Source organism: Vombatus ursinus, unplaced genomic scaffold (genome assembly GCF_900497805.2).
Source record: "Vombatus ursinus unplaced genomic scaffold, bare-nosed wombat genome assembly UNPS02010639.1, whole genome shotgun sequence".
NCBI classification, from domain to species: Eukaryota; Metazoa; Chordata; class Mammalia; order Diprotodontia; family Vombatidae; genus Vombatus; species Vombatus ursinus.
Genome location: NW_020950417.1, coordinates 1117159 through 1143488, shown reverse-complemented (window position 1 = coordinate 1143488; position 26330 = coordinate 1117159). Strand labels below are relative to the sequence as shown.

General features: G+C 36.4%; 1 protein-coding gene across 4 annotated transcripts in view; it reads left to right on the top strand.

Annotated features, from left to right (window-relative positions):
* Positions 1-26330, top strand: part of MTF2 (metal response element binding transcription factor 2) — a 60791-nt gene that overhangs the window by 15166 nt on the left and 19295 nt on the right. For 2 of the 4 annotated variants that reach the window (XM_027854807.1, XM_027854810.1), the window contains exons 2-10: positions 10751-10949; positions 11079-11160; positions 11975-12031; positions 14761-14856; positions 15287-15387; positions 15826-15974; positions 21935-22030; positions 22714-22782; positions 25192-25315. In XM_027854807.1, coding sequence (XP_027710608.1) covers positions 10751-10949; positions 11079-11160; positions 11975-12031; positions 14761-14856; positions 15287-15387; positions 15826-15974; positions 21935-22030; positions 22714-22782; positions 25192-25315 — 973 coding nt within the window. Of the gene's footprint in view, positions 1-10750; positions 10950-11078; positions 11161-11974; positions 12032-12748; positions 12843-14760; positions 14857-15286; positions 15388-15825; positions 15975-21934; positions 22031-22713; positions 22783-25191; positions 25316-26330 lie in introns of those variants that run through there. The other 2 variants (XM_027854808.1, XM_027854809.1) reach the window with 2 other exon arrangements.

The window sequence follows — 26330 nt, the reverse complement described above, 5'->3', positions numbered from 1 at the left end:
AAACAGTGTTGTGATATGAAATCCTCCTCACTGCTCTGTTATGATTAGAATCCCATGATTGGTGCCTTAAGAACAGGATCCTGATTATGCCATTACAAATTATTTTGATCAGAAAGAAAAGGAAAAAGCATCTTAAGAGACTGATGTATCTACAGAAAGAGTTTATCAAATAATCTCAGACTTAAAGGGATACAATACACAAAAGGTAGAATACAAACATGAGTAACCGAGGGAGGTGGTAAGTGACGTGGTCAGGGAAAAATTGTGTCAGGCTAAAACCTGGTATGAACTGACGTTCATAATAAATACAATTAGTTTTTTTTTTCCCTTTTTAAAAAGCAATGTTGGATGCAAGAGACAACATAAGGAGAAAGAGATAAGACTCTTGCTTTTTAGGAGAAGTGAAGAAGGGATGAGATATATATTAACAGATGATAGAAAGTAGAATTACTCTCCTATTTTACTTTGGTTGTCTCTTCCTCCAACTGGAAAGTATAGCAAGTAGCTAACAAAGGAATTAAATTTGAGATGAGGAAATGCTAAAGAGAGTCATAATACAATAATAGTGAGAACCTGTCTATATGGGTGATTTTGGTTAGAATTCATAGCTAATGAGACCTACTCTGGAGAGTATGGATCTAGTGTTGCAAAAGAGGGGAATTGTTGGCCCTGCATTAGCTGCAAAATACACCTCTCACTTTCCATTTGTTAGAGAAGGCAAGGTAAGAACACAGTTGTAGTGGAAAGAAGACTGAGAAGGCTAAGCTGAAGGTTGTTCAGGATGCTGCCATTCAACTGTTTTTTATATTATACATCTTCAGTAGTCAATATAATGTTTTTACTAGAGTAATGGTAGTACTCATACAGTACAATGGACGACCTTTTCTTAAAGATTTACGGAATGCTTTTCTTAGAGCAATCCTACTGTTTACTCTCCCATCTTCTTTGCTGTTGTACACATATACGCTCTCCTTTTTTTCTTCCTTCTTCACCCTCATCCTTCTTTAATTTCTGAAACCATAATCAAATCAATACTGCTAGTGCTCCCAGAAAGAATGTGCCAATCAATTATCCTGTGGCTTCTTTCACCGTATCTGTAACTTTCCAAACCACAATAACTCCTTGATTGCCACCCCCCCCCCCCCCTATACATTCTTTCCCGCATTAGAATGTGACTTCCTTGAGGTTCGGGACTATCTTTGATTTTTTTTTTCCTAACCCTGTTGCTTAGCACTTGACAGTGGTAAATGCTTAAATTCATGGAGGATTCATGCGGCCTGGCATTTCTCATGATGTACTCTGTGTTAGGTTAAATAAGGTAACAATAATACAGCCTTATCATACTCCTCCAATCTTTAAACCAATCCATTGTTCCATATTCATTTGTAACTGTTGCTTCTTGTCTTACAGACAGGTTCCTTAGGAGACAAGTAAGAGTACTCTGTTAGTTCCTTAGGAAACAAGTACAAGTACTCCTGCCGCCTCTTTGAGGACATGGCACATTTTGTTGTGATCCACACAGTCAGAGGTTTTAGTGTAGCCAATGAAGCAGAAGTAGATGTTTTTCTAGAATTCCTTTGCTTTTCCTGTAATCCAGCCAACGTTGGCAATTTGCTTTCTAGTTTTTCTGCCTCTTTGAAAACCAGCCCACAAGGTAATGCTTAGGATTCTGCAAGGTGTAGGCGTCAGCGACATGTGAATTGAGAAATAGTGAAAGAGCAGGCTGGTGTAGTTGTTCGGTAATTTGAACATTCCTTAGCATTGCCCTTCTTCAGGATTGAGACGTAAACTGATCTTTTCCAATCCAGTGGCCACTGTTGAGTTTTTCAAATTTGCTGGTATATTGAGTGCAGGACTTTCATGGCATCGTCTTTTAGGGTTTTATATAATCAGTGCTAATTGAGGCCAATTAATACTTGATCTCAATAGAGAATCATTTAAGTTTCTTGGAATGGTAGGATTTTCAACACTTTTATATCAATTATCATTATTTTAAATTACCATATACAAAGCAGTATAGTACAGTGGAAAGACCATTAAGTTTTTAATCATCAGAGATCTGAACTTCAGATCCTGCCTCTAATACTTACTAGCTGTGTGACCCTGAACAAGTCATGTCACCTTTCTGCATTTTTATTTCCTCATTTGTAAAATAGGTATAACTGCCTGTAGGAGGTATCTTGTGTGGTTGTGAGGAACAAATGAGATAAAGTGCTTTGGAAAGTTTAGAGGATTATACAAATGTCATCATGGTATATAAATGAAATTTCTTAATTTTGAGACCGAATTCATGAGGAGCTGAGCTTCTGTAGTATTTTAGTTGTCCAAATCCATGTTCGTACACAGGATTTCTCCTTCTTTTGTTGAGGCTATTCATACCTCTAGCCTATTTCTGCCAGTGCTATGACAGTGACCCTGCTTTTTCTAATGAAAGTGTAATTTCAGTTCTATTTCAGCCCAATTTGAATATCTAGTTATATGAAATGAAAGGAGGTAATACCTGTTTCTTCTTTACAAATCAGTGACAGTTTGCATGAATACAACCCAACCTGATTTATCACCTTTCCCTTTTGGTTAATATAGAAATTTGTGGACAGAAACACTGTTTGTCATTTAAAAGGCAACAATAGGTATTTTAACCTAATACCTTTCCTTTTTTACTGCCAGAAATAATGTTCAATTAGTGGCAACAAACTAATGGTTGACTGAAAGTTTTTGAAAGAATGCTTAATTCATTACCCAATATCAATCTTAAATTGTTGGTTGAAGATAAAGGACAAAATACATATCAGCGTTTGGATACTTAAAAGCTGCAAATTATTTGTCCTTTGAAATGCAGTGTACTGGTTTCACTGCTGAATTGTTTATACTCACTGTATGCTGTGGGGCATTTCATTTCTTTTTTGTTGTTGTACCAAAAAAAAAATCACACCAAGAATAATTTACAGAAGTATTTTTTTCTCTTGTAGAGCAGCAAAAAGTGACCTAATAAACGTAGTTTTCCTTCATTGTTTTGTCTCCAGGAAAAGCTATGTTCCTATTAAATGGAGACTTTTAGTTTTCTACTCCAAAATGAATTTATTAATTGCCTATTCTGTGCCAAACACTGGGCTAGATGCTACAAAAATAAAATTTAAAAGACTATGCCCTCAAAGAGCTTATATTCTACTGGTGAATCATGTAAATAAATAAGTATATAAATTGTAATTTGCAACAGCTAAGTGACTCAATCTTTAGAACAGTGGACCTGTAGTCAAGGAGACTTGAATTTAAATACAGCCTCAGATACTTATTGGCTGTGTGATTCTGGGCAAATCTCTTTTAACTTCTGACTGCTTCAGTTTCCTCATCTTCAAAATGGGAATAATAATAACATCTACCTTCCAGAGACATGAGAATAAAATGAGATAATGTTTGTAAAGTAATTTGAAACCTTAAAATTTTGTGCTGTGTAAATGCTAGCTGCTGCAGCTGCAGCTACTACTATTATTGTAGGCATGAGAATGCAGTAACAACTGTGGGGGAATCAGCAAAGGCTTCTAGTAGGAGGTAACATGAAAGCCTGATCTAGGGTAGCTGCATTAGTAAAGAATGTTGGAGATTTGAGAAAGGGATTGAAGCCATGTACCTCAGCAACTGCTTGGATATGAAGGAAGATTGAGGGAGAGGGAAAATTTGAGAATAATTCTTAGTGTGCGGGATGGGTGGTGGGTAGAGTATTGGATTTAGAGTCAGAGGACCTGAGTTCAAATCCTGTGTCTACTACTCACTAGCCAGATGACCCTGGGCAAGTCACTTCACCTTTCTGAGCCTCAGTTTCCTCATCTGTCTAATGAGAGGCTTCAGCTCAATAACCTCTGAGCTGTGATTCTCTGTGAACAGTATACAGAATGACCGCTAGAGAATGAACCAATTGTTTAAATAAGTGCTAGAACATGGGTTAGATACATTATTCAGTGTTGGTTCCAAATGATTGATGTTTAAAACACATTTCCTTTCTATTATAAATGGCTCTGACTCCCGTTGAAGAGTGGCATCTTGATGTGCTATCAGATTTAATTGTTATATTAGAACGGCTTGCTTTATTGTTTATTAAGGGAGTATAATAGATGAATTGTTTATTTAGAAATGATCTGTCAAGACAAGTTTATGGAAGAAAATGAGCACAAAGGGGAAACAGCAATGGATTTGTAATCAGAACTTGGGTTCAAATCTTTGCTCTGTCACTAATTCCCCATTTGACAGTAATCAGCTTCTCATCATCACAGCTGCAGTGAATTTGTGCAAAAACTTTCTGGTTTTATGTAGTCAAATAAGTCCAATTTATTTTCTCTGATTTTTCAACTCTTTCCCTATTCATAGATCTGCAAGGTTATTTTTTCTTTATTCCTCTGATATGTTTATGATGTGACTTTTTATATCTAGATCTAGCTTATGTTATAGTTTGAGGTGTTGATCTTCTAAACCCAGTTTCTGCCAGACTGCTGTCCAATTTTCCTAGTAGTTTTTGTAAGATTTTATTTAATTTGGGCCTTTAGTTTTATCAAATATCAGACTATTGAATTCATTTGTTTCTATGGTTTATGTACGTAATCTGTTCACAGCTTGACATCTCCATTTTTTGACCAATGCCATATTGTTTAATGATTACTGCTTTATAATAGAATTTAAGATCTGATACAGCTAGTCCCCTTCTTTATTTTATTTATTCCCTTGAGTTATTTTTTTTTACTTTTTGTTCCTTCAAATGATTTTTGTTATTTTTTTAGTTGTATAAAGTAATCTTATCATTTGACTCAGCAGACTTTCAGCAGTTAATAGTTCTTCATTTATTTAGGCTTGTCTTTATTCTTATAAACAGTGTTTTGCAATTGTATTGATATAGTTCTTCTGTGTATCTTGGTAGGTAGACTCCCAAGTATTTTATACATTTTGTAGTTATTCTAAATGGAATTTTTTTTTCCCCTTTTGGCTAGGCAGTGGGGTTAAGTGACTTGCCCAGGGTCACACAGCTAGTAAGTGTTATGTGTCTGAGGCTGGATTTAAGCTCAGGTCCTCCTGAATCCAGGGCCGGTGCTCTATCCACTGTGACACCTAGCTGTGCCCTAAATGGAATTTCTGAAAGAGCTGTCATGCCACTCCTCAATCTCATCTCCAGGCTAAATACTCCCAGTTTCCACACCTAATCCTGTAATATGGTTTTCAGTCCCCTCATCATTCTGTTCTGGATGCAGGTCTAGTTTGTTAGTGTCCTTTCTTAATTATGGTGCCTATAATTGAAAAAGAATTCCAGGTACGGACTGACCAGGGGTATGGTACAATAGCTTTGTAACCTCTCTCATTCTGGATACGTTATTAATGTAACTTAAGATTTTATTGGCATTTTTGTTCATCTTGCCATAATGTTGACTCATCTTGCAGACCAGTAAAACTACTAGATTTTTTTCATACTGCTTACTAGCTGTGCTTCTCCAATTCTGTGTTAATGCTTTTAATTTTTTGAATGTAAGTCTAGGACTTGATACATATCACTATTGATAATAATTTTAATAACTTGACACTTACCAAGCATTTTAAGTTCTACAAAGCACTTAACATGCATAATATCACGCAATTATTACTTTATATTGTATTCGACTTCTTGCTCTGTTGAAACCTTTTTGGATCTATCTTGTTTTCCTGTGTGTTTGCTGTCCTTTTTGACTTTTTATCATCTACAGGTTTGATAGGCAGATCATCTGTACTTTCATCCAAATCAGTGGATGAACAACATAGGCATAAGGATACCTCTTTGGGGCAGTTCACTTGGGACCTCTCTCCATGCTGATATCAATTCATCAGTTATTTCCCTTTGTGGGGGAGGCAGTCATTCAAATAAGTTTTACGAGATTTTACGCTGAATGCTGGGGATACAAAGACAAAAATAAAAGTCTTTGCCTTCAGTGAACTTAATCGTTGACAAGGGGCTCAGACAGAATAGCATATATGCAGACAAGCAAGGATAAGATATGTGCAAAGTAAACATAAAATAATTTTATGGAGAGGAAAAGAGTATTCACAACTGAGTGAACCTGTGTAGCTAATAATAGCATTTACATAGTGCTTTAAGGTTGGCAAAGCACTTTATATATATCTCATTCTGTCCTCATTACAGTCTTAGGAGGTAGGTGCATTTATTCCCATTTTACAGATGAGGAGATGAAGCAGACAGATTAGGTGACCTGCTCACGGTCACACAGTATCTGAGATCAGATTTGAATGCAGGTCTTTATGATTTCCAGGGTGGTGGTAAAGTTGAAGATGTTTCCAAGGATTTGAAGTTCATTGGTTGTAAAACTGGTAGGTGTGTCTGGGAGAAAAAAAATTAATTTGATTTTGCATATGTTGAGTTTGAGATGCCTCAGGGACATCCACATTGAGGTGTACAGTAGATAATTGGAGATACGGAACTGGAGCTTACGAGAGAGATGATTGATAGATAAGTAGATTTGATAGTTATTGCATAGGGATAATTGAACTCCAGTTGACAGTGTTACCAGGAGAAAGAGAAGAAGGGGCAGGACATGGAGAATGATCCAGCAAAGGAGACTGAGAATGAATCATGCAGGTAGGAGAAAATCCTAGGAAGAAAAATCTCTAGGAGGGAGGGGAGTGTTCATTCAAAAGCATCATACTCTTAGAAAGATCAGGAAGAATGAGAACTAACTAAAAGCCATTAGATTTAGCCATTAAGAACTTGTTGGTCACTTTGGAAAGGGTAGTTTCAATTGAGTAATGAAATCAGATTGTAAAAGATTAAGAAGTGACTGGAAGGTGAGGAAATAGAGATGATGAGTGTAGACATTTTTATTCCAGGAACTTGTTCAAGGGAGAAGAGTATTATAGAACCATAGCATGGAAGAGATGAGAGTAAAATGAAGAATTTTTAAGGTTCAAGGAAACCTGGGCATGTTTGTGGGTGGTGAGAAAGGAGCCAGTAGATAAGGAGACATTGAAGAAAAGAGAAAGAAATGGAATGATTGAGCTGTCATAAGAGATAGGAAGATATGAAATCAAGAGTTTGCAAGTATGTGGGAGTGAGAGGTTAGCCTTGGTTAGAAGGTCCCACCTGTTCTTCTCAGGAGAGAGAGAGAGAGAGAACAGGATATCAGAGAAAGACTTAGATGTGGAGTTAGGGAAGAACAGCTCGTAATGGATGGCCCTTGTTTCCACAGTAAAGTATGAAGTAAGATCCTCTTCTGAAAGAGAGAGGTTATGTTGGTGGTCTGAGGACAGAGGTTTGGAATAGCCACTGGAGACAGGTAGAGTCAAATCATAAAAGAGCAAAAGGATTGCTATACATAGTGAGGGCCCAATTGAGATTGGATAAAGCCACCTAACCACATTATCACCTAGCCTACTTCTCTCCATCTTGTCCATAAGGATGTCATGAGACTTGGTCAGAAGCCTCTCTGAAATCCAACTACGTAATCTGATCGTCACCTTTTGTGCTTTAGCAGCTTAGCAGCTTTGTCTTTTTTAAAGGAAGAGTCTAGCAAGATTTGTTTTTAAAATTTTCTTTTTATTAAAATTTGGATAAACACCATTTCTATGTGTAAAGAACAAAAAGAGAGTTGTTTATAAAAATGCAAATCAGTGAAGAAATCAAAACAATTTGTAGTCATAAAACGCTCTCAATCATTGTTAATTAGAGAAATGCAGATTAAAACAACCTTGAGATACCATTTTACATTTACCAGATTGACTGAAGTGATAGAAGGGGAAAGTGACAAATGTTAGAGGTGTGGAAAAATTGGGACACTAATTCATTATTGGTGAAATTGTAAAATGATCCAGTAATTTTGGAAAGCAATCTAGAATTATGTCCAAAGAGTTTCTAAACTACCTATACGATTTGACACGGTAATCTCACTACTTGATCTGTTTCCAGAGATGATTAGGGAGAAAGGAAAAGAACCTATATGTTCTAAAATGTTCCTAGCAGCTTTCTTTGTGGTGGCAAAGAACTGGAAATTGCTGGGTTGCCTGTCAGCTGGGGAATGGCTGAACAAGTTGAGGCATATGATTGTGATGGAATATTAGTGTTCTATAAGAAATGATGAGCTCAGTGATTAAGAAAAAAAAATGGAAAGACTTGCATTGAAATAGTGAATGAAATGTGTAGAACCAAGAGAACATTGTATACAGTAACAGCACTATTGCTTTAAGACAACTTTGAACAAATAAGTTGTTTTGTCTTTTATAAATACCCAAATTATCAATAAAGGACAAATGAAGAAAGACATTATCTGCATCCAGAGAAAGAACTGATAAATAGAAGTATGTATAGAATAATTTTACGTGTGCGTGTGTACACATACACACACGCGCGCGCGTGCACCTATTTGTGCCTAATGGTAGGTAGCCATCTCTAGGGGATGGGGGAAAGAAAAAAATTTACGTAATTTTGTATATTTCAAAGGAATAGCAAGTTGTGCATAGTAGATTTGCAGTTTCATATACAGTCATCTTTTTCATTGTACTGTGTTATGGAAATGCTTGTTCCATAAATTAAAAATAAAATTTTTAAAAAGCATGTAATAGATTCAACTTGTTAGTTCTAAAACTGTTCTGCCATGTTGTCTCTTAGTGCTCACTAGAGAAGTGGAGGACCACAGATATAGATGGTTGTGTTGTGTGTATTCTATGGTGGTTTTTACTGTTTTGTTACAGGGAAAGTTGGGGGTGGGCAGAGGAAGTGTATTGAGAAATGATGGCATAAAAAAACGAAAGAAATCAATAAAACTTTAAAATGAAGTCTATATTAATGTTTCATGGTCCACAATGCCTAGAAAAATCAGCAGTCTCTGTTATGAGAGATGATTTTGAGAGGTATAATCAGGGCCAGCTCTTGGCAAAATCATGAAAAAGACTGGTTTATTTTGGCTCTACCCCACATCTCCTTATCAGTGCTTCTTTTTTCCCTTAAATTCTGTTTCCCAGAACACTCTGTGTCCCATTCTTACTCTCAGCTGGTTGTTAGCCAATTTCTGTTGTGATATTAGCTGATTCTGTATTAGGTGTTAACTTTTCTAGAGGTATTTTTATTTTTAAAACATAGCCATTTAAGGCCAGAATCTGCTATTTTAGAAGGAAAGTTCAGGGAAAAGGAAAGGAAGCAAGCATTTATTAAGCCCTTACTATCTGCAGGGCATTGTGTTAAGTGCTCCACAGATACTATCTCATTTGATCCTCTGAACAAACTTGTGAGGTAGGTGCTATTGTGAGCCCCATTTTACATTTGAGGAAACTATGGCAGACAAAGGTTAAGTGTCTTGCGCAGGATCATATAGCCAGTAAATATCTGAGATTCTCAGATATTCTTAATTACAGGCAAGCCTCTCTACTGTGCCACCTTGTTCAGTAGATCAGTCCTGTTTAACTCCTAGTAACCCCATTACTGGTTTTCTTTGCAAACATACTGGAGTGATTTGCCTTTTCCTTCTCCAGAAGATTTAAGGCAAGTAGAGATGAAGTGACTTGTCCAGGGTCACACAGCTAATAAGTGCCTGAGGTGGATTTGAACTTAGATCTTCCTGAATCTAGGCACGAGTTCTATCCACTGAACCATCTATGGCCATTTCTTTCACCTGCATCCACTTCTCCTCATAGATAATGTCCTCTGTGTTAACTATTTTCCCCTTATATCATTATGACTTTGCATGGGCAAAGGATAATTGGCATATGCATATCTTTCTCAGTTGTCTCCCTATCCTTTTTCCTATGCCTGTAGTGGCCAAAGTAAATATATCAAGACAATATGTAGCTAATGAATGATTGCTGATCCTTACCCTAGTGTGTGGAGGGTGCAAAGGAAAAGAGAAGAGGGGCGGGGAATAAGCATTATATTGTGCCTACTGTGTGCAAGGCACTGTGCTAAGTAATTTACAAATTCTTGGGCCTCACAACAATCCTAGGAGATAGGTGCTGTTATTAGTGTCCTCGTTTCACAGTTGAGGAAACTGAGACAAACAGAGGTTAAGTGCCTTGCTCAGGGTCATACAGCTAGTATCTGAGATTATATTTGAACTCAGGTCGTCTTCACTTCAGGCTGAACGTTCTATCCACTGTGTCACCTAGCTACCTGAGTCAGCTAGGGGAAATATCAAGAAGTATTCTTCTGCCTTGCTTTTTTTCTACCTCTTTGTTAGCAGACATGACCCTGAGTTTCTAGTTACCATTTTCTGTAGCAAGTATTTTTATTAATCATTGTAGCAGACCAGAATGTGGATCAGTACCTCTGGACCTGGTTGGATAGGTTTTGTTTTACTTATGTGGTTGAGTCTATGACATCCATTTGCAAATATCAAATCCATTTCTTAGTACAAACATGCATAGAAGGTACACTACATGTTGTTCTCCCTTAGACAGTATGGTATAATCGTAGTTTGCCCCGCATGTCCAAAGAGCGTAGTATGCATTGTTCAAATAGGGACAGCCTGCTTTGCCACAGTGTACATTGCAAGGGAGCTAGAGGAAAGACACTGCTGAGGTGGCAGTTAGGAGTCCTGTATTTGACTTTGGCCTTACTACTTACTAGTCAGATGCTTCCTGAACGAGTCACTTAACCTCACTGAATCTGGTTCTCCACTTATAAAATGGGTATAATTCTTGCACTACTTGCCTAAGAATTTTTCTGAGGGCTTTGTAAATGTAGGATGTGGTTATTTATTGTTGTTTTTTTTTTAAATGGCTTCTATTTCCTAAACAGAGACTCTACAGGGGCGTGTAATTCATTGGTCCATAAGCGGTCTCCTTTACGTCGAAACCAAAAGACCCCGACATCCTTGACCAAACTGTCTTTACAGGATGGACAGAAAGCCAAAAAACCAGCATGTAAATTTGAAGAAGGTCAGGATGTCCTAGCTAGATGGTCAGATGGCTTATTTTATCTTGGAACTATCAAAAAGGCAAGTTATTTAAAATAGTCTTTTGTTATCACAACTTACATTTTAACCTAAAATCATATCCTAGTTTTGAGCTTATGGTTATAATTTACCATTTTTAGAAAGGTCATCCTAAATATTCTTCTGTTACAGATAAACATATTGAAACAGAGCTGCTTCATCATATTTGAAGATAGTTCTAAATCCTGGGTTCTCTGGAAGGACATACAAACAGGCATGTGTTATTATTTTTCTTAGAAGTGATTTATATTGAAATCTTATTATTTTCATATTGTCTCTGCCCCTTGAATATGGTTATTCAAATAGATATCTCATCTTTAAGAAAGTAAGGGAAAAAATAATCAACCTAGTCCCAGATTTGTTATATCTCATTGGTGCTTGAGAGATCACTTGGGTTATAAAAAGTTGGATCTTTATCAGTAGAATTATAATGTGACGGAAGTTGGAAGCATTACTGACATACAGAAGAAAAAATGTTAGGTAAAAAGTGGACACTTCTATGAACTATCATAAACATTTGAAGTGACTGTTATGAGCCTATGTTCATTAGGAAGGTCAAATCCTTTGACCCCATAATGAAAAGATAGGACTCAATGGAAAAGACTCTGCTGTTGGGAAAGATTGAAAGCACAGGGAGGAGGGGACAGTGGAGGATGAGGTGGATAGATAGTGTCATGGAAGCAATGAGCATGAACTTGGACAGCTTTGAGGAGATAGTGGAGGATAGAAGGGCCTGGCAGGTTGTGGTCTGTGGGGTCACAAAGAGTCAGACATGACTCAACAACAACAACATCCTGTGAGTCACATTTAGGACTCACTGAGATACACATAAGTAAATGGTTCTCCTATTTTATAGTAGAAAATATGTATAAATAAGAGTATGGTAGTAATTGCTGCTCCATTTTTTTTGTTACCTCTTGATGAGGTTAATCATTAGATTTGGATTGATGTCAGAATAAATTCAGGTATCCATGGCTTTAACATAACATAAAAAAAAAATTTCCCATTAACATACATTATGATTGCAGATACTTATTTCATGGAAGTTGTTGGGATGATTGTTTCACAGCTGCCCTTTAAATCTGGTAAGTATGGGCCCTCTACAGGATGTATTCTCTCTGGAAAGTCCTTTAACTGCAAAAAGAATGTTGAAATCTCTATATCAAAATTCTAAGTATACTAATAGCCCAGTGAAGCTCCATTTCTGGATTTCCTTACCAGGTAACTAATCAGGAAGGAATCGAAAGGAATTCGTGTTTAATCTAGAAAGGAAACATAGAAGTGGGACTATTAGTTATTAATTTGTTTAGAACTCTGATATAGAGCTTTCTTCTATTAAAGTACTTTCCATAGAAGATACTCCCTATAGAGGGTCTAAAGTTGATTGGTTTAAAACATTGTTGCTGCTGTCTCAGCTCCAGCGCCTTTCCCACTAGCCCTTTTAAAAATTTAGCCACTAGCACTATAGGGAGTAATTTCCCTACATAATGGTTACTTTATAAGAAAACTAAACTTAGCTTTTGAGTTCTGTTTTTCAGCTCCATGTCATAATTATATAGTAAATTACTAGAGCTTTCCATTTCCTGGTTTCTTGGAAGGAAGGTTTCCATGCACCAGCCACAGTTATGGTACATGTTAGATGTTTAACAAATGCTTGTTAAGTTATTGAAGAAAACTAGAAAATAGAAGAACTTCGTTCAGTCACATTCTGTGTAATTATATTTCTTAGTTCTGAGATACTCAAAAGCTTAAATATTTCTGAAGAAGTAACCATTCTGTAATTAATCTTTTCAGAGGGATGGTGGCATACTTTGAAGATGGAACTGAGGAGGCAGTGAGAACAGACTAAACCAGAGGATTTAAAGGGACAGCAGGGCTCCAACAACAATGACCTTAGTAGGCTGAATCATCTCTCTAATCCCAAAAGAATAATTTTTAGACTTTGATTTGTAAATTTGGATTTTTAAATTGTCTTTTCATAGGGGTTCATTTATACTTTAGAACAGCGGTTTTTAAACTTTTTGGTCTCAGGACCCTTTTACATTTTTAAAAATTGAGGACCTAAAAGAAATTTTTGCTAATTATATAGGTTATATCAGTATTTACTGTGTTAGAAATTAAAACATGATTTATAAATATTTCATTTAAAAATAACCAATAAGTACATTACAAGTTAACATATTTTTAATAAAAATAATTATATTTTCCAAAACACAAATTTTTTTAGAAGAGTAGCATTATTTTTTACATGCTTTTTGCTATTCTTTTTAATGTCTGGTTTAATCGAAGACAGCTGGATTCTCATATCTGCTTTTGCATTCAGTCTATTGAAGTGTATTGTTTTGGTTGAAGTAAAAGAAAATCTGGCCTCAACATAGATACATAATTGGAAAAGGGAAGAGCATTAGGCAAAAAATGCTTAGTATTGTTTTGATAATAATTTTGACCTTGTAGACCCCTTAAAGGGTTTTGGGGAGCCCCAGGGAGCCCTCAGAGAACTACTGCTCTAGAAACCTACTGTCATATGACTTGCTATCAAGTGATACTGTCTAATGTAGATCTTTCTTGACTCGTTCCTGTGATCCTATGATTCCCCCTCTTTGCTGCTCCCCAGACAGTAAAAGAGCATATTTGTCTAGTGTTTTTATGGTGGTAGCAAGTGGCAAGAAAAGGGAAGATCCTGTGTGGGTGATGAAGCCCATTTGACTAAAAGACCTTACATGCAACATTCCCTGACAGTCCAGTGTTCTTCCCCGTGCCTAGCTGCACTGCTGTTGCTGCTACCAAAATGACAAAAGATTGTGTATGCAGTTGTGGATCAAGCTTTAGAACCTGCAGTAGCCCCAGAAGGAGAATGTATGAAGCAAGAGACCCACTACAAGGAATGAGCCAGAGATGCATATTTTAATGGCTAGACAATGAATGTGTAGCTTTCCACAAGTAATAGATCTGTCTTCTGATACCAACATAAGCCTTAAAAGAATAATTAGGTCATTTAAAAAGGTTGCTTTGAGATAATTTACCCAATAAAGAGCTCATGCTGGTCAGTTACCATTATGACTATCCCTTTGCTCTCTTACATACCCTTAGATATTTTCTATTGTGTTTAGTGATTAGTTTTGGAGTTTAGGCAGACTTTTCTCTGGAAGGTATAGGATGATTGAGGAATGTCATGATTAAGAGGAATGAAAATACATATTTGTAAAGTTTCTGATATGAGAAGCCTGTGCTAGGCACTGGGTGGGCAGATAAAAGATTTAGGAAAGACACCGTTCCTATTTTCATTGAGCTTACTGGCTACAGTCCAGTAGGGAGGTAGAGCACAAACATAGATGACAAATACATAATATTACACGATAAGTGCATTAAAAAGTGGCAAATCAAAGTGCTGTGTGAGGTCCATGGGAGAAGATACAGAATTAGGAGAAGAGAAAGCATTTGAATTAGGCTTTAAAGAATGTGTAGAAATTCAGTAGGTGAAAAAGAAGTATATTTTTGGCATAGGAAACAATGTGAGCAAGGCACAGAGGTGACAACAGTTGCTGCTTCGTAGCAGAACAGGGGAAGCATGAAAGTCTTGGCTTTAACTGTTGTAACTTGCATTGTGATATGATAGATCCTTTAGTTTAAAACAGCAGTTTTCTTTAAGTTTTCATTAAGTATTGCTTAATGAGAGTTTTCCTAACTCTGTCAACAAAGCACTCTTACTACAAGCCATTCTCTGGTACGTGGAAATGACTTTTATGAAGCCTTTCTTTATGTATTCTCTGTATTTTTTTTTTGCTTGATTAAAAATGTTTTTAATTATCTTCAGGAGCCACTGGAAGTGGGGAAATGGTCTGTACAATATGTCAGGAAGAGTATTCAGAAGCTCCTAATGAAATGGTTATATGTGATAAGTGTGGGCAAGGTAAGTAGGATATGATTTCATTAAAATGTTAATTTTTTTCTTGGTCTTAAGACAGATTTCTCTGTATATGAGTAATAATAAAGATTTTGATACATTGATAACTTGAGGCCTTATTTATGTTACATTACATGTAACTTACATGAAATAATGTTATATAATATTACTTTGAATAAGTTCAATGTAATAATTGAATTTATTGGCTCCTGAAATGTGGAATATATTTTGGCAAGAAACTGAATTCTATGTTCATCTTATTTAAGAACTAAAAAGGGATTTGGTATATACTTTTACAGGGAAAAGAAAAATATTTTATATTATTGGAGAATATTAAATGTTGTAAGCAAGATAATTTTATTTTGAAATATCTCCTTGAAATTTTGGTAAATCACTTGTCCGTATTTGGGCATCTAATTTGTTTTTCAAAATTTAGGGTATCATCAGCTGTGCCATACACCTAATATTGATTCCAGTGTGATTGACTCTGATGAAAAATGGCTCTGTCGGCAATGTGTTTTTGCAACAACCACAAAGGTATATATTTTAAGATTTTTGTCCTGTGGTCCTAAGTAAAATTTGTAAATTTTTCTATCTTAATTTTCATTTATATATAACTTGTTCATGGGAAAATAAGAATAATTAAAGCAGTGTAGAAACAAGTGCTCTTCACAGTTTGTTTTATAAGGATTACTAGACTACATGTATCCTGCCACTGTTAGCAATTCTGAAGTTGAGTTAGTGATGCAAAAGAAAGGAGTGATAAAGAAGTTCTTAATAAATGTTTGTACTGACTTGTATTTATTAAATGACAGAAGCAATAAAGGTAAATTTTTAATAATAGTTCTAAAACTATTTAAAATGGAAATTTTGGAGACATTGTAAATCACTGATTTTTAAATGGTGTTTAAAATTTAGCCTTCACTGTTAGCCAATTGTCTTTGTCTTTATTTTTTAAAAAAAAATTTAATATAGAGGGGTGGTGCGCTTAAGAAAGGACCAAATGCCAAAGCATTACAAGTCATGAAGCAGACTTTACCCTATAGTGTGGCGGACCTAGAATGGGATCCAGGTCATAAAACCAATGCTCAACAGTGTTACTGCTACTGTGGAGGCCCTGGAGAGTAAGTAGATAATATTTTCTACTCATTTAATCATTTTAATTTTCTCTTTTTCTCGAGTTATGGTGAGCAACAGATTAGAAGCAGACTTATCAACTAAAGCAGTCTGGGGCCACCTGATAATGTAGGGTCCGAAGGATAGATGGCTATACACAAGTAGCTCCTAAGGGCAGAGCCATTTCTTAAGGTATAGTGATTTGGGATGATGGCTTTGTTCTTGGACTTTGGAGTGGTGTGTGCTGTTGCAGAAACCAGGTGGTTAGTAGATGGTTAGTCACTTAAAGAGGCATCTAATAAGAGAGAAGTGTTTTTCACAGTGTTAAGAGATACCTGAAGATCATATATCTATGTGTGAAACACCATATTCACCTGATTGCATACATGCGCACGTGTGCGGCCGCGCTCACACACACACAGACACGCCCATACCTCTGCCATTTGTCACTTAGGCAAAGCAGTCTTGTTTCACACCTGCTCTTACTAGGAAGGCTTCTAGCTTATCACTATTACAAATAATGTTTGCTTATGTTTTTAGATAAACATGTTTTTTATCTATTTAAGGAAAGACACACTTATACTTGTATTTTCAAATTTTTAATAGAAATGAATATATTGTGATCTTTCTGTTTAGGATTTTTGCGTCCATATTCATTAATGAAATTGGTCTATAATTTTCTTTCTGTTTTTATTCTTCCTGGTTTTAGGTATCAGTATCATATTTGTTTTGTAAAAGGAGTTTGGTAGAAACCCTTCTTTGCCTGTTATTTCAGATAATTTATTTAGTACTGGAATTAGTTGATCTTTAAATGTTTAATAGAATTCACTTGTAAATCCATCTGGTCCTGGTGCTTTTTTCTTAGGAAGCTCATTTATGGCCTGTTCTGCCTTTTAAAATGATCGGACAGATACTATACAATGGGAAAATAATTTTACTTTCTTTACCATTATCAACATAATTTATGTGTAAAATCCTTAATCCAATTTTGAGAGCTTATAATAGATAATTTATGATAGATAAATTTGAAAGCCAATCATATACATGTATATACTCATTAGAGAAAACAGTCTAATCCTATTGCTTTTCTCAAAATTTACTATTCCATTTATTTAGAAAACTTTCACATTACATCTTTGTCTTATTGTTTTGTTTGATCATTCTCCGCTTAGGAGGATATCATCCCCATATTGTAATTTGACCACAAATATAAGTTAAAATTGTATGATGTTCATACTGCATCCTCTCAAAGTAACTCAGAGATGTTCCAGTATCAATCTATTATTTAATAGACTCAGTATTGTACTTAAAAAACTTCTTGATTTTAGAAATTTGCTGTAAAAGGAAAAAGAGGGACATAGTTATAAAAATGTCATATTATCAGAACAGAGGGAAAAACCTCCCTTAGCTCTAATTGATTCCAGGCATGAGTCATATCTGACAGCCAATCACGTAGTTGCAGGGTATTAAAAGCAAGGTTTAGGTAAGAACCAGATGGGAATTTTCCTTTTCCTTTCAGAAAGGAAATAGTACAATGGGGAAATAGAGTCAGGAGGATCCTACCTAGGCTGTGCTACAGTCATCCCCAAAACTCTTCCCAGACACAGATATCCCCCTTTAGCAGTTCTCAGACTACAGCACATGCCATTTTCTACTGTTAGCTTCATGATAGTTCAGACAACTATCTCTGTAATTAAAGCTCAAAACAATAGTAAATTACAGTCCCAGGAATTTTTACCTTAAATAGCAATTTTCACTAACCATAATTTAGGGCTTAAATACTTTTCCTTGATGTTTTCCTAACAGTTAACATTACATTTGTGCTTTACTTGTAAATTAAAACTACCCATATTCTGGGGCTTCAGACATACAGCAAATACCTGGTAGTTGACTTGTCATTAATATGTTGAAGTACATCTTTAAACCATTCTATATACTTCCATAATAACCAAGAATTTCAAATGAAAATTTGCCATTATATATTATTATCTGCTTTATAATTAAATATTTAACAGTTTTCAAATATCTATTTTTTATCACATCTTTTTAAAAGTCCAATTTATGTGTAATAGCATCCAGATTAAAAAGTTGTTTTGTCTAACAGCATTTCTGTTACAGTGGTCTCTCAAATTTTACAATATAAGAGAATTTAGAAATACAGTAACACAAAAAATAAACTTCGGGTAGTATCAGTTGCATTTCCAAATTATCACATATAAAAATCATTGATCCTATTATCTTTGACATTTTAAAATCACTTTAGAGTTATCAAGTATGGAACAATTACATTTAATTAAAGAAATAATGTAGTGCTTAGCATATGCCAGTTGACTGTGTTAAGCACTCTACAGTCATTATATTTTTTTGATCTTCTCAACATCCCTGGGAGGTGGGTACCATTATTATGTTTCTCTTTACAGATCAGGAAACTGGGGCAACCAGAGTTAAGATAACTTGCTCAAGATTACACAGTTAATAAGTTTATGCAACCAGAGCAGAGAATGGTGGGCTCACCAAGGGCAGAGGCTGCCTGGTCCCCCCACCTCATATTACCACACTAGGTGCTGCCAGGGGCATCAGAACCTTCCCAGGCAGCAGCTGGGCAGGGGCTGATGAGGGCTGGACCTGCACTGGATACATTGACCAGGCTTTGGGGGTGTGTGGCAGAGGGCACTGGCTGCAGAATGGGAATCTCAGGGCCTGGGGTGGCTGGTGCCAGGACCTTCGCATTGGTGGTAGTTCCTGGTGGCAATGGAAAGTGGATGCTGGCCATGGGGCCTGACCCCACCCCCCCATTCCCCCACCATCCCAACAGCTACAGCTTTGGGACCAGGTAGTGCTGGAGTTGGGGCCACTTATAATTGCTGGGGCAGGGTGGGCAGGATATACTGCACATGGATGATGCCCCCAGGCTTGCCTAGAGGATGGGCTGCAGAATGCCCAGGGGCACAGGGCTGTTGGGGCCACTGCCAGTGGTGGGTCCCACTGCAGCTGCTGCCCCATGCCCCTCTCCCCCATATTGGCCCTCCATGACTGGAGGGGCAGGATATAATTCAAGTTTCTCTACATTTTTCTAGAATTTTTTTTTCAACACTTGTATTTGGGAATCTGATCTGAGATGAGAGAGGTTAACAGGGAGGAAGAGGGTCTCAGAACTGGGGGAGTTACAAGAGATCTCTAGTTTAAATAATCATTCAAGGAAGGGTTAACAAGAGGTTTTAATAAAGTGTAAACCATTTACATAAAGTGTAAACTTTATTTTTTTCTTCATTTTGGGATTACTTCCAAACTAGCTGCCTTCCTTCATTGTCCTGGAACAATGAAGCTATTAATCTTGTCATTTACTTTTAACTTTTAGAATTTAATTTTTATTTTTCCTTAGAACAAATTCTGCAGAGGTGCCCCAAAACTTAGAGATATTTCAGGTGGTAGTGAGTTCCCGGAATTACCTCAAAGTCTCAGGAGTTCTCTCCTGCAGTCTTAAAATGATTAATCTTCAAACTCCTTCATCTACTAAGATGTTTTTAGCAATTCTGCAACTTTGATTATATGACTTTATTTCTGTAATTCCAACATAGTCAAAACTGAAATGACAGAGGGAAAAGTGCCTTGTGGGGTTTTTTTAATCTTTTCTTGTAACCTAATCTCCCTCAGAAAGCCTGAAGTGGGAGTTAGTCCTGCTTACTAGGACAATTGCTTCGGCTGTGAAAGTTCATTAATCTTTCCCAGTGTTTTAAACTCTCTGGCTACAGGCCTTAGAAGTTTTTCTGACTGTCTGCATTTTAAATCTTTTAAGGTAATAGAATCTATACAGACATTTGACATTTTACAAAGACAAAAACAGACAAAATGACAAGACAGATACAAACAGAACTGGTTCAACTGAGGCACATAGTTACTGAGGTATGCCATTAGGCATGCAATTTCAGTTGTACAGAGGCACACAGAGAGGCCAGTTAACAGAGGTGTGCAGTTTAAGAAAGGATATCCTTACCAGAGTGATCTGAAATGAACCAGGTCCCCAGAGGGCCCTGGAGTTTTCCTCACAAAGAATAGCGAGCTTGTCCAAAGTAGGAGCTTGGAGAATTGGAGCAGGGACAAAGGCCAGAGGACTCACCAGACGAAGGGGGGTTGGACTCCAGAGAAATAAACATCCAGTGGCACCTAGTCTGTTCCCACTGTTACTGGAGAGTCCACTGGCCTAGTTCCGTGGCCCAGTTAGTAGTGTTCTTAAAGTTTATTTGGAAGACACTTGTTTGGAACTCTGAGAATATGTTCCCAGAGGAACAAGGTTACACAGTTATGTCCTGATTGGTGCATATATTCAAGGTCAGGGATATTTTACAGTATAATAAAATATAGTAATTGGTTCTAGCCCAATAGAAATATGCACTGCAACTTTGAATAATGCAACTATTTCAGAGGATTCTTTAGTTGCTCTAACCAGGACCTAACTATAAGTGGTGATTTGGTTTCCAGACTAGCCCATACAGGTATTTTGAACTCTCTAAACTCACACTATAACAGAGATAGAGTACTAGTTTAAGCTCCATCAAAAGACTTAGAAATAAAAACAGTGTGCAGGAAAGAAGAGGAGAAAACAGATTACCTAGGTACAAAATCAAGTCTCGGCAAACTTTTAAAGTAGATATTTTTCTTTGGGACCCTGTTTTCTTTATTGTGTTCTTTTCATACCTTCTAGTACCCCACTCCCTCAGGAGCCCAGTTCATTCATTCTACCCTAGCTCCCTAAGTCTTTCATGTTGCAAAATTATATATTTCCAAATTACCTAGATCAAAATTCTTAGTTCTTTTAGTACATAGCTTGGATATTGGGCGGGGGGGGAGGTCAAACTAATTCAGGCCAATTTGTAAATGACAAGACACCCCACCACCACCATCCAATGTTCGAGGGGCAGTTACATTTGAAAAATAGGACTCTTCCAAATGGTAAAACTTCAGATAGTAGTATGTAACGTGGGTACATTTGAGAAGGTAGTAAAAATACCCCCATTATAGTTAACTCTTTCTGGGAATCTATGTCAAAGATTATTAGACTTTATAAGATTGCCTTATTTATTTATTTTTAACTTCTTCCCTTTCTTTACATCTAAACCTGCATCTAATTTTTTACAATTCTTTTGTGACTGTCACGGCTCATTTATGCTGCTTGAGCAGTGGCTAATGCTCATGTGCACTATTGTTAGGTATATTCTAAGTTCGAGATTGGTGATAGTCATATAGTGAGGAGAACTCTGAAGTTACCAGGAGGAAAGAGAAAAAAAATAGTTCTTTTCTCAGTCATAAGTATTATAAGTTCACTATATTCTTTTTTTATAGCATTTTCTTTTTCCAATTACATGCAAAGATAGTTTTCAACATTCATTTTTTTAATAAGATTTTGAGTTCCAAATTTTTCTCTCATCCCTCCCAGTCTCCACCCCCAGAGGGCAAACAATCTAATATAGGTTACACATGTGCAATCATGGAAACATATTTCCGCATTAGTCATGTTGTGGAAGAAGAAACAACAAAAGGGAAAAGCCACAAAAAACAAAAGTGAAAACAATATCCTTTAATCAGCATTCAGACTTCATAGTTCTTTCTCTGGATGTGGATAGCATTTTCTGTCATGAGGTTTTTTGGAATTGTTTTGCACCATTGTATTGCTGAGAAGAGCTAAGTCAGTCATAGTTGATCATCACACAATGTTGCTGTTACTGAAGTCCACTACATTCTTGGCAAAACTGTAAATTCCAACAACGAAAGTTCATTGAGAGTCTTCTGTATGGCAAGTGCTAAGTTAAACAAGATAAATAAGAAATATATCTCATTTTCATTGATTAATCAAAACCCATGGAATTTTTATAAGCATCTATAAAACTTTTTTCTAATACATGAAGAATGTTGCTTTTCTTAAAAGATTCTGATAGAAAAGTAATAATTTTCACATCCTTTTCTTTTGAAGCTGGTATTTAAAAATGTTGCAGTGCTGCAAATGTAAGCAGTGGTTTCACGAGGCTTGCGTGCAATGCCTTCAAAAGCCAATGTTATTTGGTGACAGGTAAACATTCAAACTTTACTACTTTTCCTTTTTTTAAGATATGCTTAATATTTGTGCTGTTTCAGATTCCTACAATTAACTCATAACATTGATTTTTTAAGAGTTGGAATTTGATCACCCCAGAGGTGTAAAATTCCATGCTGTGCTTCAAAATTTGAAACAAATTTTGCATCGATAGATATCAGTGTAGGAAGTTTAAAAGTAGAGTTGAAATATAATTTAGTTCACCATACTTGGAGAACTTTGTATATAATGTTCAGTTAAAACTCATACACATATAAATTGCAGGATCTTAGACTCTTAAGAACCAGAAGAAATATTACTGATCATTTAGACAAACACCTCATTTTATATTTATAGTCAAAGCGAGGCCTGTGGATGTGAAATAACTTGCCCAGGTTCACAGTGGCAGATGGAAAGCTATAAATCTGAGGTCTCCTGATTCGGAGGTTAGGAGACTTTTTACGCCATCCTGTTGTATACTTCTTTCCTCCTACCTCCTCCTCCTGGGGTGTGAACGGTTTCATTTTCCAGATCAATTATATATATTCATTTACTCAGAAGCATATTCTCACCTTGTGAGTCTTCTTGATTATACTGAAGTTTAGCCTAATGAACTTTACGTAGAATGTTATGTGTGTGCCCTTGGTTATATGGTATATATTTGATTTTTTTTTTCTTAGATTTTATACATTCATTTGCTCTGTCTGTAGTTCTGGACCAGAATACCTCAAACGTCTGCCCTTACAATGGTAAGTACAGGCATTTTAAAAAAAAACCTTTTCCCATATACTTATACTTTCTAGGATGAAATATTTAATGTAGTTAAATAAAAATTAGTCCCTGTAGAAATCTTTCTCAGTCTCTTTTTCTTCCCTTGAGCCTGTAAATAGTTTTCACGAGGTTAGTTTTCTTTTGGCTAGGGAAATCATCATGATTATATAGCCACTTTCTACTACATGCTCTATTTTTCAAAAATTTTCATATTTGAATTATCCTTTTTTTGTCTTAGGCATAACATATGGTGCAATACAGACAGTTCTTATATTTAAAATATACCCTTGTAACTTTTATGTAGCATTCACTCTTTACTGTAATTCCTGGGGAATGGAAAGGAAGAAAAATTTCAGAAACCATCACTATTTATAGATTAGGTTACTAATTGTTTCAGTCAGTCAGCTTTTATTAAGTGCCTACCATGTACCAGGTCTGGTTAAGCTTTGGGGATTTTGAAAGAAGCAAAAAACAGGCCTGCTCTTGAGGAGGAAACATTGTAATAGGGAAAACAAAAAAGCAAACAACTACATACAAACAAGTTACATAATAGAACAAGTAAGAAGTAATTTGGAGAGAAGGCACCAAAATTAAAGAGGGGTCAAGAGAAGCTTCCTGTAGAAGATGGGATTGTAATTGGAACTTGAAGAAAGCCAAGAGGTGGAGATGAATAGAAAGAGCATTCTAGGCATGGCAAACAGGAAGAGCAAATGCCCTCAGGTGAAGATGGAGTGTTCTTGTTCATGGAATGAGAAGAAGGCCCTTCTCAAAGAATACCTGTCTGGGTATGAGGTGTGAGAAGACTAGGAAGGTAGCAAGTGGGTTATGAAGGGCTTTGAACACCACCAAATAGAGTATTTTGTATTTGATCCTGGAGGTGATAGGGAGCCACTAAAGTTTATTGATGAATAGGTAGGTGATGTGGTCAGACCTGTGTTTAGGAAAATGACTTTGGCAGCAGAATGGAGAATGGGTTGAGTAGGGAGAGATTTGAGGCAAGTAGACCTACCAGCACACTATCACAGTGTCCAGGCTGGAGTGCTTTCACCGGTGGTGGCAATATCAAAGAAGAGAAGGGGGCATATTTGAGAGATGTTGCAAAGGTAAAATCAACAGGCTTTGAAATCCATTGTATGTAGGGGTGAGAGATGGTGAAGAGTTGAGGATGATACTTAAGTTACAAGGCTGAGAGCCTGGAAGAATAATGGTAGTGCCTTTGACAGTAATAGGGAAGTTTGGAAGGGCAAAGGGCTAAGGGAGAAAAATAATGAGTTTCAGTTTTGAACATGTTGAATTTAAGATGTCTATTAGACATCCAGTTCAAGATGTCAGAAAAGCAGTTAGAGATGTAAGATTGAAGGTCATCAGAGAGGTCAGAGCTGGATAGGTAGATTTGAGAATCGTTAGCATGGAGAGATGAAAATTAAATCTTTGGGAGCTGATAAGATCACCAAGTGAAGTAATATAGAGGCAGAAGAGAAGAGGGCCCAGAACAGAGCCCTATGGGACACCTACAGGTTATGTTACCTGAATGAAGATCCAGGAAAGGAGATTGATAAGGAGTAGTCAGGTAAGAGCAGAACTAGGAAAGAGTAGTGTCCTGAAAATCTAGGGAGAAGAGAAAATCAAGGAGCAGAGAGTGATCACCAGTGTCAGAGGCTGCAGAGAGGTCAAGAAGAATGAAGATTGAGAAAAGAAGTTAGCAATTCAATCATTGGTAACTTAAGGAGAGGGAAGTTTTGGTAAAATAATGAAGTTGGAAGCTGGATTGTAGGGGGTTAAGGAGAAAATAAGAGGAAAGGAGGTATAGACAGCTTTTTCATGGAGAAACTAACTACATATATAGCAAATAGATAACATTTGAAACCTGAGTATATCAAACACTTAAGAAAATTGATCTGTTCCAATCACTCAGTAGTGATATAAATATTCCAAAATCAGACTGGTGCCTAGTCCCCAGGAATTAAGGATTTTTTTAAACTGTTGTACTTTTTATACAGGGCAAGTTCTCTTACAGTGAATTACACCCAAATTCTTTTTATTGTATAAGGATTCTATTAATAAATTGTTTAAAATGAGTTAATTTTCAGCTAGGAGTACCCAATCTTTTTGTTCTGTATTAATTTTTATGTAACTGGCCTTTGTTTTGAGGAATCACAGAATTTTAGCATTAAAAGGGACCTCAGTGCAAAGGCCATCTCCTCCAGGTCATACCTGAAAAAGGATATCTTGTACAGTATACCTGTCAAATCATGACACTTGACCCATTTACGTTAATATTTCATCCTGTGACTTTTAATTATTTGTTTGTGAAAGAAAATGTATGTGATTTCTTTGTCATGTTCAAAAGTTTGTTTGCATAAGTTTTGACAATTTCTGAATTCCAGGGTAGATATAGCACACCTTTGCCTTTACAACCTAAGTGTTATTCACAAGAAGAAATACTTTGATTCTGAACTTGAACTTATGACGTACATTAATGAGAACTGGGATAGATTGCACCCTGGAGAGGTAGGTGGCATTAGCATTTATTAGTTGTTCTCTCTCTCTTTCTCTTTTTTTAGTTAATTAAAGCAACTAAGACATAAGTATATAAGCTTGCTTGAGACCTGTGTGCCTTTAGGGTTTGCAAACCTAAGTAAAACCTATTTTTGATTCTGGGGAGAAACAACTCTAGTGAGAATATATGGGACTGGTGGTCTTATCTGTCTGCTATTGCCTATTGATTATAAAAGATAGAAATAATGTTAAAAGAGACCGGAACAATTTAGAAGAAAGAAAGCCCCTCTGGTTCTGTTTTATACAGCAACAGCTGAAAATAGTGGTGGTGAAGGATGGACTGAGAAAACTTCTGGTTTTGGATATTAAAATAATTAAAATTTATGTCATGGTTTTAAAGTTGGAAAAACACTTTCCTCACAATAACCTTGTGTGTTAGGTGCTACAATTTTTACTATCCTCATGCTACAGATGAGGAAAGGGGGGGCTCTGAGAAGTTGAAGAGACATGCCTATGCTTATACAGCTAATGAGTGTCTTGAGGCAGGCTTCCAACTTAAAACCCTTTGACTTTGAGTTCAGGAATTCTTTTTGCTGTCTATGCCAGGCTGCCTCCTCCTAGTATATGCTCTTGGCTTTGCCTTCTTTTTCTTCCAATGTTATAATTTTTCAAACTTAACTTGAGCAAGTGGAATGATGAATGAGATTTTACTTTTCACCTTGACTCCCTTTGTAGGTTTGACTGGAATGAAAGCAAAGTTATATGCATGTCAGAATGAGACAAGTTAGCTAGGGAAGTTGGCTGAAGTGAGGATTTTCTAGGAATTCTTCTACATTTATTTGTCTCTTTCCATTTGCAGGGAGCATGATCTTTAAGGAGATCGACTTAATTTCAACTTTTTTTTTCCCCGCAGATCAAGGAATAGAGTATTCTTTATTGCTAGGTAATTTAGCTCAGTGTAAAATGTCTAGAATTGTATTTGTTTATTTTAGCCTTGCATCATCTGAAACATTTAAGAGACAAGTCA